General features: G+C 37.5%; 1 protein-coding gene across 1 annotated transcript in view; it reads left to right on the top strand.

Moving 5' to 3' along the window:
- Positions 1-12,228, top strand: part of LOC131239245 (protein disulfide isomerase-like 5-4) — a 72,302-nt gene that overhangs the window by 15,981 nt on the left and 44,093 nt on the right. The window contains exons 2-4 of the mRNA XM_058236855.1: positions 5,693-5,783; positions 6,333-6,427; positions 6,939-6,996. Coding sequence (XP_058092838.1) covers positions 5,693-5,783; positions 6,333-6,427; positions 6,939-6,996 — 244 coding nt within the window. The remainder of the gene's footprint in view (positions 1-5,692; positions 5,784-6,332; positions 6,428-6,938; positions 6,997-12,228) is intronic.

Raw genomic sequence — 12,228 nt, 5'->3', positions numbered from 1 at the left:
CTGATCACTCATTCTTTGTTAGGCAGAGTGAGACTGGCACTCTGGTTCTTATTGTTTACGTGGACGACATCATTATTACTGGAAATGATAGTAAAGGCATATATGACTTGAAGAAGTTCTTGCAGCAATACTTCTATACAAAGGATTTAGGCTATCTTCAATACTTTCTGGGTATTGAGGTAGCCCGATCAAAGTTGAGAATTAATTTATCACAAAGGAAATATGTTATGGACTTGTTGGAAGAGATATTTTTACTAGGGGCTAAGCCAGTTACAACTCCCATGGATGCAAACTCCAAGTATAGATGAAGGAGACTTTTTTGATGATCTAGACAAATATCGCCGGTTGGTTGGAAACAGTGTTTAAATTATCGGCGATATTATCGAATTATCACAGATAATTTCAGTATTTCTGGAGTTCCGACACCGAAACTCCCTTTTTTCGTTTCTCTTCCTAATATTGCCGATTTTTCAGAGATTTTATCGATTTTTTGCGAAAGTCCAGTTGTCAGTGAGAAATCGCGGGATAACTGTAGCAAACAACCCATTTTCAACGATAAAAGGACCGATAACATCGGGGTGTTGTGTAAATACGCAAAATATCCCAAAAAAAGGGAAAAAATGGGGAAACTTGCGGATTTCCGTACCTGTAGAAAAAGAGGTCCAATCGTAGAAGAGGATTGGTGAATGGAAATTGCGGTGGGCCAATTGATTGATCGGTGTGCCGTAAGTGCCATCCAATCTCTACTTTTCACTTTTTTTCTTCGAATACTCAAAATTTTCAAACCTAGAGATGATTTCGGCGAAGAATCTGCTGAAGATTAGGGACTTGGAGAGACTTTCTGTCGAAAATTTAGGGTTTCGAGGGTTCCCTTCCGAAACCCTCTTCCGTTTCGAAAACGCAAGCTCTGTTCGAGACTGAAGGTGGAGGGGTTCCTTCCAGGGGTTTTTACGGGCGCGGATTGGCTACTGACAAGTTGAGTCGCGAGACTGCTACTGAAGTGACGTCACCAAGTTCTGTGGGCCCACCATGATGTATGTTTTGTATCCATGCTGTCCATCCATCTGGAGAGAACATTTTAGCATAAGATCCAGAGAATGAGTCACATCCAAAGCTCCAGTGGACCCCACCACAGAAAACAGTGGGGAGAGTGACACCACCATTAAAAACTTCTAAAGGCCACTAAAGTTTTCGATCAAGCTGATATTTGTGTTTTCCCTTCTTTAACGTCTTTGTTAACTTTTGAACAGGTTGGATTTCGATAAAACATCATGGTGGGCCTTCGGAAGGTTTCAACGGTGTACATCAATCTTCCCTCTGTTTTCTGTGGTGGGGTCCACTAAAGCTTTGGATCTGCCTCGTTCTCTGGGTAATGCCTTAAAATAATATCTCCAAATGAATGGACATTGTGGATACAACACGTACATCGTAGTGGGGTCCACAAAACTTGGTGACGTGTAGCGAGTCTTACTACTCAACCTGTCAGTGTTTGCGTTTTGGGAACAGATTGGCTACTCCCCCTGCCATCGGCCAATGGCTGATGGTCGGTGCTTTGTGGGACCCACCATGATGTATGTGTTTCATCCATTTCGTCCATCTATTTTTCCATATCATTTTAACTTAAGAGACCAAAAATTAGGTATATCTCAATCTCAAGTGGACCACATTAAATGAAACAGTGTTGAATGAGCGTTGACCATTAAAAACCTTTTGGGGGCCATAAAAGTTTTGAATCAAGTTGATCTTTGTTTTTTCCCTTCATTTGGGCCTATATGACCTAATCGATAGATTGGATGTCAAATAAACAGTACAGTGGGCCTTAGGAGGATTTTAATGATGGATATCCAACAACTATTGTTTTCCTTTGTGTGATCGACCTGAGATTTATATCCCTCTCATTTTTGGCATCAAGATATAAAATAATTTAAAAAAAATGAATGAACGAAATGGATGAAACACATATATCATGGTGGGGCCCACAGAGCACTGACCACTAGCCCTATGGGAAATCAGACTGGGTACTGAGTTACTTAGTGCGCTCTCTCAGTACGCTCTTATCGTACTGAGTAAACTCTGTTAGAACCATCGTGAATGTATCTGGTCTATACACACCGTCCATCCATTTTCCATCTTATTTTAGGGGTTGAGACCAAAATTTAAGCATACCCAAAGATCAAGTGGACCATACCATTGGAAACAGTGGGAATAATAACTTCCACCGTTGAAACATTTCTTGGGCCCATAGTGATGTTTATTTCTCATCCAACCTGTTCATAAGATCACACAGACATGGATGAAGGGAAAACACAAATACAAGCTTGATCCAAAACTTTTGTGGCCCCTAGGAAATTTTCAACGGTAGATGTTCAATTCACACTGTTTCCCATTGTGTGTTCCACTTGAGGTTTGGATATACTTCATTTTTAGGCTCAAGCCCAAAAATTATATATTAAAATGGATGGACGGAGTGGATAAAATACATAAATCACGGTGGACCCCACAGAGTTTACTCAATACACTTAGCCCACTGAGTTACTCGGTACGTAATCTGCTTCCTTTTAGCGTCGTATTATGCGGGTGCGAACATCAATGGCGTGTGGAAGTCACCAAGTTCTGTGGACCCCACCATGATGTATGTGTTATATCCACGTGGTCCATCCAACTAGCGAGATCATTTTACGTAGTTAACCCAAAAATGAGGCAGATCCAAAGCTAGGGTGGACCACACTGCCAAGGTAGTGGGGACAATGATTCCTACCGTTGAAACCTTCCTAGGCACCCACAGTGGTGTTTATTTGTCATCCAAGTTGTTCATAAGATAACACAAAGATGGATGAAGGTAAAATAAAAAAATGACATGGATCCAAAACTTTTGTGGCCCCTAATGATTTTTCAATGGTAGGCATGTTCAATTCACATTGTTTTCTGTGGTGTGGTCCATTTGAGCATTGGATATGCTTCATCTTCGAGATCAAGCCTTAAAATTATCTTGTAAAATGGATGGATGGGGTGGATAAAATACATATATCACAATGGGCCCCACACAGTTGACTCATTACGATAAGGGTACTGATTTATGTTGTGTGCACGTGTCACTTGTTTATATTGGTGGATTGATGGGTCGATGTTATGTGGGGCCATCATAATGATAAATATTTTATCAATGTCGTCCATTTATTTTGATAGATAATTTTAAGGCATGAGCTCAAAATGAGACGGATCTGCATGACTGCATCTCAGGTGGACGTGGACCACACTAAGGGAAATAGTGGTGATTAAATGCCCACCATTAAAAACTTCATAGGGCCATTGTAATGGTTTTTTATTTTTATCCAACCTCTTGATTAGGTCACACAGATCTTGATGAAGTGAAAATATGATTTAGATTATGTTAGAATTTGTCACATGTACCATTTTCAAATGCTAGGTATCAAGTGTCATACGCAGCCAGAGTATCAAATATCATGTTGATTGGATAATCTGATCCATCCTTGATTTGGCATCTTTGAGTTCATTTACTTTTACATGTCTTAATTACTGTATGCCAGCTGCATTTGTATTATATAAACTCATTTTGGTTACTATTTGAGTGATTTCTTACGATAGCGCATGCCTTTTGGCCCCCATTAAATGGAAATTTCTAATTTAATGCATTCTTTTTGCTATTTTTTCATTTATGAATATATAAATATGTGTATTTAGGTATGTCCTGAAGTTTCACTAAAAAATTCCACCATTTTCTCCACATTTCCCCTTTTTTCCTTGCATTTCCGGTTATCGGCGATATTATCGGCGATAACGATATTATATCTTTATCTCCGGCTGGCGAAACTTGTAGCGATACCGACAACTCGAACACTGGTTGGCAAATTGATCTATTTATTACATTGCCTGATATTACTTATCGAGTCAGTGTAGTTAGTTAGTTTATGCAATCCCCTTGCGTATCTCATACAGAAGCTGTGGTCCGCATACTTAAATATTTGAAGGGTGCCCTAGGTTGTTGAATTCTCTACAAGTGAAATTGACATCTTAGAGTGGAAGGATTCTCTAATGCCGATTGTGTTGGATCTCCTTCAGATAGGTGATCCACCACAGGTTACTGTACCTTTGTAGGAGGTAATCTTGTTTCTTGGAAAAGCAAGAAGCAACAAGTTATTGCTCGTTCTAGTGTAGAAGCATAGTATAGAGCCATGGCCCATACCATGTGTGAACTTGTGTGGCTGTAGACATTGATGAATTAGGTTTTGTGGTTGATACTCCCATGCAGTGTTCGAATTATCTTCGATATTATCTTTATCTCAAGCTCAGCGATACCGATAACACTTGTAGCGATACCGATAACGTTGGTAGTATAAAAAATTTCAGGTATTAGCAATGTATTGCTAAGTATTGCCAACGTATCAATATCGCTAATGTAATCACCAATATTTTCAACTATGTAACTTTAAGTGTCAATTGTATTGCCAATGCATCAATATCGCCAATGTATCACTAATATTTTTTACTATGTAATTCTAGGTAATGCTTGTATCATAGTGTATCGGGAATATTTCAATAATATCGCCAATGTATTGACATCATCAAAATTTTGTTTATTAGAAAAAAAAATTTTATTTCAATTTTTTTCCACGGGGATATAATTGTATGTAGTGTTCAATTTGTCATTGATAATGTTGATAATATCTCGATATTATCGATATCGCAGCATGCGCGACATTGAGACCGCAATCTTTCGTTTCCTTTTCAATTGTTGATGATTTCTTGGTGAAATATCATGTGTTATTGATATTTTGCAATATCAAAGGATGTTTGGATGGAAGGTTGGATGGTTAAATAGGCCCGATGGGATGGTTGGACTGATTTCTTACAACAACACATGCTTTTAAGGCCCTTTTTGTAATTTTTTTATTTCTAAATATGCAAGTATGTACATTTTAACATCTCCTGAAGTTTCGCTGAAAATTTCATTGTTTCCCCGATGTTTCCCCACATTTCCAGTTATCAGCGATATTATCGGCAATATCGATATTGTTTCCATATCCTTTGCCAGCGAAACTTGTAGCGATACCGATACTTCGAACACTGCTCCCATGAACCTATATTGTGATAATCAAGCTGCATAACATATTGCAAATAATCCAGTTTATCATGAGAGGACCAAGCATATTGAAGTAGACTGTTACTTCGTCAAAGAGAATGTCGCAAACAAGGAAATATCTACACTGTTCATCAAATCTAAAGACCAAGTTGTTGTTATGTTCACAAAGGCTTTAAGTTGGTCTCATCTGGACAGGTTTTTTGACAACCTGGGCATTTATGATATATATGCTCCAACTTGAGGGGGAGTGTTAGAATGGTCACACGTGTGGCCATCATGTTTGGCTCCAGTCTTTGTGCATGGGTTGAGTATGCATGAGCTTTTTGAGTCTATGGTAGTGTACTTATTTATGTTTCTTGGTGTAATGGTATTTTTGTAATTTCCCCTTTTAAATGAAGCCATACTAATAGAACAAGAGGGGTGGGGGCGTGTGAGCATTAGATCTCTCTCTCTCTCTCTCTCTCTCTCTCTCTCTCTCTCCCCTTACATTCTTTCTTCTAGATCGAGAACAAACATGTTTAGTGTGGACCATATTGCTATTATCTTGAAAATATCATATATCTTAGATACTCATTTTCTTCCCAACTACAGGAAAATTCCCAGAGATTTGACAGAGGCATCATTATCAGGTGCAGGGCTATCCATTGTAGCGGCACTCTCCATGGTGTTTTTATTTGGAATGGTAAGGTTTTTGTGCACCTTTTCTTCCCATGGATTTGAAGGTCCCATATATGACAAAGGCTAGAACATGGTGTTTGTGACTTTCTTTCATTTAATTTATTAGTGGTTTGTGTTTCCTACAAGTGGCATATGTGTATGAGATCTGTACCAATCATCAGGTAAGCTATGACCTTGGGTAGGTGCTAACAATTTAATTTTTCTGTTGAAGAGCATTTGTGGAAAGAAAATAGATCCTTGTAAAAAAGTCTAGGACAATGCATTTGCCAGTCTTTTTTTTTTTTTTCCTAAAAAGGCCTCCAATCTGAAGGCAATAGATGTCCAGTTTAGTTCATGACCCATCCAAGTTATAGCCAACCTGATGATTGGTTTAGATGTCATATGTGTTTGCCCGATTCATGAAAAGCAAGCCACTGGTAAGTTAAGTGAAAGAAAGTGGCAAATAATTCGAGCTATGGGTTATAATTTGTTTTTTAATGGGTCTTTCTTAAATGCAACTTATTTCTTTATGTCTATGACCTGAAAGACAACTTATGAGATTTTTGTTTTTCAGGAATTGAACAACTATTTGACAGTTACCACAAGTACATCTGTTGTTGTTGATAAGAGTACGGATGGGGAATTCTTACTCATCGAGTTTAATGTAAGGTAAGAGCTTTGTACGATCAATGCTATTTGATGCTACTTCATCTTACTTACTGTGTTTTGGATCTTGATGCATGCTTTATTTTGTTTCTCTACTGTTGACCCTACTCAACATTCAACATTGGCAGAATCTCTCTCTCCCTCTCTCTCCCTCTCTCTCTCTCTCTCTCCCTCCCTCCCTCCCTCTCCCTCTCTCTCCCTCTCTCTCATGTAATGTAAGACAACTAGTCATTTTAAGAATGGGTATGATCTCTCTCTCTCTCTCTCTCTCTCTCTCTCTCTCTCTCTTTCTCTCTCTCTCTCTCGTATGAGTTTGCATTTTTAGTATTACGATGGCCAGCTTTCCTTGTCAATATGCATTAACAAGTTTCTGCAGGATCTCGATAATTAATGAGATTATGATTAGTTGTTCTTCAGATCTTTGAAATTTCTCAGTTTAGCCTCTACTGCAATCTTTTAGTTTTCTTTCTCATAAAATCTTCTTGTTGCTTGACCCCTTCTAATTTGTTTGTAGTTTCCCAGCACTTTCATGTGAATTTGCCTCAGTTGACGTGAGCGATGTGCTGGGAACTGTAAGTTTCAGTCATTCAGCTTATTCTTTATTTTACATTTATAAAAATAAATTAGATTCTATCATTTTAGGCATTAGTTATTATATGGTTTAATGGAGCTTTACCATGTTTAACATGCCCCTACAGTTTTTGCACTGCTGTAGGTAGTTCATGCTATATGCATTTGATGGAATGCTGCTGGCTCCCCTGCTTAAATGTTAGCATTAACTGTTTTTGTGTTTACTCATAAATTGTATTCTTAGAGCAAAGTCAATATTGGATGGTGCTTAACAGTAGAAAGTTATTATAAAATGTTATATCAGGGAGTTTGTACAGTACACTGGTTTCTACTTTGTTCAAATTAGGCTGCCCTTGGTTCAGTGATTCAAACTTTTGATGATCGGCCTCACCGTGGATGGCCCATGCACCAAAAATCCCCAATTGGAAAATCCTTAACCTCTGTAGTCAGAAAATATATGGTTATGAAAGGAAATACAACCAGTGGTCTCAAAGAACCAAGAAAATGCCAACGGTTTGATAGCTAGCATCTTCCAATCTGGGGGGTTTTCGTTTTGGCCAGCAATCGTGCAACCTACCATTTCAATGGCTTGGATTACTGAACCATGGATCCCATTTTAACAACTGAAGAGCTGAGCATTGTATTGACTCAGATGAACTTCAAACACTGCTCTTGGCATCATTCTTGATGTCCATATTAAGAAAGAGAAGATATCAAACACACGGAAGAATTTGAAGTTGGACTCACCCAATACTTGCTTTAAGAAATCACCGATCAAACATATAGACCAACTGATGATGAATACAAAGAACCATTCACTTCTCATTCATGATCTCTACCCCCTCACTTGATCTTCAAATCTGACCATAGACGCACAATGGCCCACTTTAAACCACCATGATCAGTTGTATGTGGAAGTGGGCCTCAAGCACATTCATTAGGCACAGCTCCCCAAATGGAGGTTGAACAATGAATGAAGGTGATTTGCGAATATCAGCCCCCTAAATTATTTATGGTTTGAGAGAGAGAGAGAGAGAGAGAGAGAGCTCCATGCAAAGTGGTCCACTTGTGAAGTCATCACCGACCATCATGGTCCATCTATAATAGATATTTTCATTTTTTGATAGTTTCATTTCAAGTAGTAGCAATAATTTTAATGATAATGACATTTAGGGCCTGTTTGGTTTGGTGTAAATGGTGGTAAAAACATAATTATGGCAAGTGCATGCTGTTTGCAATAAAGTGGGAATTTCACCTTGAAAAGCGGAAAATTCTCAACGTTATAATAGGTGGGCCCCACCATGATGTATGTATTATATCCATGTTGTCCATTCATTTTTTGCATATCATTTTAGGGGATGATCCCACAAATTGAGACATATCCAGAGCTCAAGTTGGACCACACCACAAAAAATAGTGGAAATTGAATGTCTGCCATTGAAAACTTATTGGGGGTTACAAAAGGTTTGGATCTTCCTCATTTTTGGGCCCATGCCCTAAAATGATCTGAAAAAAAAATGAATGGATGGCATGGATACTACACATATATCATGGTGGAGCCCACATAGAATACGTGATGTGATCAGAATCTCTTTTTGAATCACGCACTTGTCAAAGTCTGGAAATACCAAAGTCATCATTACATATTTACCACCATTTACATGCATTTACAGTTAACCAAGCGGACCCTTACATACTATAGTTACATTTTAATTGGTGAAAGTGTGAGTTCTAATGTAAGAACTTTGAGGTAATGGCAATGAGTTGAATATAAGAGGTATATTGAACGATTCCAATATCAATAAAAATATAGGCATTTATGGGTTTATTGCAAAAAATTGTTGTGTCACTTGCAAAAATGTTAATGCCCTAGCATGAGCTTGAAATGTCAAATTGTTAGGATTGGGAAAAAGATGTGGGTAAAGTTTGACACTGGTTGCCAATTTGATGCAACCCTCATTTATATCTGGGCCTGGGAATGACAACGAGAGAGCAAAACTCACTAGTGAAAATTTAAAATTTGTTAGAAATTATAGTAAAAATTGAATTTTTGTGAACAATGTGGAAGTTTAAATAAAATTCCACAGCTAATGGAGAAGTCCCATCCATTTACTCCATTTCTTATAATACGAACTATGATCAATATCATATGGCCAATCTGAACTTTCTTGATATTAAAAATGATTCCTTATCCACCTCCCTTGTGTCCAAGGGATACATGGGTAAAGTATCCCTTAGGGCCTATTTGGATTCGCTGAAACATAAATTGAAGGAATGCCATATCTGCCAAAACAGTGTTTCCATTGTTCTTGTAAATTTCCTGGAAACGCCAATTTCATTCCTTCCATGTCTTGAAAAATGCTCATTTTTCATTTCCTTGCCCATATTGAAGAAACTTGTTTTTCAAAAAATTGAGGGAAAGGAGAGGAAACTACCCATCACTCTACGAAGTGCTCCACATGTCAGCCACATGTGCCACCAACCATCCTCAATTGCCTCACATGTGTGCCACTGTCCATGTTCAAGCACCCCACGTGCCTCCATCCCACATCTTCAAAGTGTGGCACTATCAATCTTAAAGCGCTACACGTGACAATGTGACACATGCACAACACATGCCATCTTCAAGTGTTAATGCTGTATGGGCAACAAGTGGTGTTGTCATCATCGACCACAGTACACCCCACTTTTGCCAATGTGCCAGTCCGCTACATGTGCCACTGTCCATATTCAGCTGCGTCACATGTCCCACATGTGCCAATATGTGACATGTGCATCATGTGCCACCGACCATCTTTAAGTGCCCCACATGTACAACATGTGCCATTATCCATCATCAAGTGCCCATGATGTATCAATGTCCGACATGTGCCCAATGTGACACATGCCATAATTCGTCATCTGCACCACACATGTGCGATCTTACATGTTCAATTTCCATTAAAATTTTCGTTTTGCTAAACAACAAATTTGGAATTGGTGGAAACTTTTTCAAGAAAATCTTGTTGAAAAAAATTAAGGGGAAATAGCTTTTCAATTCCCACAATTTTCTAGAAACAGTGATTCTTGGGAAACATCATTTCTTTTTTACTTTTTTCTTTTATTGTTCTTCCACAAATCCAAAGAGTCCCTTCAGCAACACCATTAAAATAAAGGCCCTTGAGTAACAAATAAGTAGGAGAAAACTATTTGCCCCTTTTAAAGCAGAAACATGCTTAAACAATGTAATTTATAATGCTAATAAATTAGATGTCTAAAAAATGGCGATGTTTCAAGATATATTTCATACTAAAGTAGAAATCCATATCAGTGTTTTTAGTAGCGCTGTAGCGTAGTGTGTAGTGTACGCTACGTAGCGTAGCGTAGCGAAAATGCTACGTAGCGGACACATGTAGCGTAATTCCCTAGTAGTGTAAGCTACAAGGTATGTATCGTAAGCTAGCGTACGCTACATGCAGTGTAGCGTGGATAGCGTAAGCTACCTGAAATCTCATTTTTTTTTGGTTATTTTTTCTATGTTAGTTAAACGCCTATTTTAAAATGGTGATGACTTATACCTGTGACACATGACACTACATTAACCTAATCCGGGCCATCCAAATTGTGGTCAATATCGTAGATAGAGCACTTAGATCAATCCGGACCATCCAAATTGTGGTCTATATCATGAATTTGTGATGTTTCAATAAATAAAAAAGAAGTCATACTTAGAAATGTCTAAAGGCAAAGAGAGGGATTTTGCATGAAAATAAGTGGTCGATGATTCAGATTTGTAGTCAAGAACTCATAGAAATTATGCATTTAGTAAATTTTATCATATGTTCTATTATTTTAATAAAAAATATTAAGGATTGTGTAGTTTACGCTATACGCTATGTAGCTTACGCTACACACTATAGAGGGCCAAACGCCATGCTATACGCTACACGCTATTTAAAACACTAATCCATATATACATATCATCGTTATGCAGTTTTCAGTATCTTGGATATCACTGATGTATCCCACGATATATCTGTTATCCCAGCTGGGCAATTCAAAACCGACCTTTAATATCCATTTTTCATGGTATTGTGCAATACATTTCATGATATCGCGATATATCCACTCTCCCTTGATAAAATCTTAATGTACCATGTGATATATCGATATCGAGTGCAATATCGAAAGGGATAAAAGGAAACCCGTGCTGTTTGATCTGTAAAATCCTGAAAAATTCATAAAAATCGACTCTTTTTTTTTTTTTTTTTTGCAAAAACAAAAAATTTCTTTCTAGCACATTGTGAGGTGATTTTGACCAATCCTCTCTAGTTTATTGGAAGAAAATCCTTGAAATCGTGATCGGAAGCTTCTTGGGGCCAGATTCTAAAAGGTGCCTATTTTATATTATTAATTTATTTTTTCCATTTTTATATGGTATAAATATTGTCAAATTGTAAGAAATCCATAATTCTTCATGTTTTACATGAAAATTTATGGATTTGGAGCTTTGATTTCAAGTTATGGGGGAGATGGGTAAAATTCACAATTTTCCCAAATTTTCCTAAATCAGTTACAATCTTAGTGTCCAAACACAAAATCAAACATGCATATAACCTTATCTACACATTCTTGGCAATTTGGGGATTTTTAGGGAAAAAATTAATTAAAAAATAATTGAAAAATATAATTAATATATATATATATATGTATAGAGAGAGAGAGAGAGAGAGAGAGAGAGAGAGAGAGAGAGAGAGAGAGAGTAATGCTCACACACAACTAGTTGGACAAATCAACTTGGTCCAACTAGCTGGGTATTAAATAGCAAAAAATTATTTTTCTATCCCAAGTGATATACTACATGTGAGGATCCGTAATATCATGTTTTACATAAGTATGATAGAAATTATATGTCAAAGATCTGGTTTGTCCATTAAATAAGCCTACTAATTATATTTTATCTACTAAAATTTAATATACTATCATCATCACTGAAGCCACGCATACAAGTTGAATATGTACGGCTAAAATGAATTTCTAATAGCCCCATTTTCTTGTAAATAAATATCATACCATTAATCATTAAAAATAATAATTTATGTCCTTCACTTGTTTAAGGGCCTGTTTGACCGGGCGAATCCCATGGGATTAGGAGGGATGGGATGGATTTTAAGGTAATGATGGTGGTGTTAGTGGATTGGTTTAGGATCCATGGGATTGCTATATCCCAGGACAAGTTCACTGGGTCTGTTTGG

The sequence above is a fragment of the Magnolia sinica genome, chromosome 1 (genome assembly GCF_029962835.1).
Source record: "Magnolia sinica isolate HGM2019 chromosome 1, MsV1, whole genome shotgun sequence".
NCBI classification, from domain to species: domain Eukaryota; kingdom Viridiplantae; phylum Streptophyta; class Magnoliopsida; order Magnoliales; family Magnoliaceae; genus Magnolia; species Magnolia sinica.
Note: the sequence above shows the minus strand (reverse complement) of the source record. Positions and strands in the feature narration are given on the sequence as shown.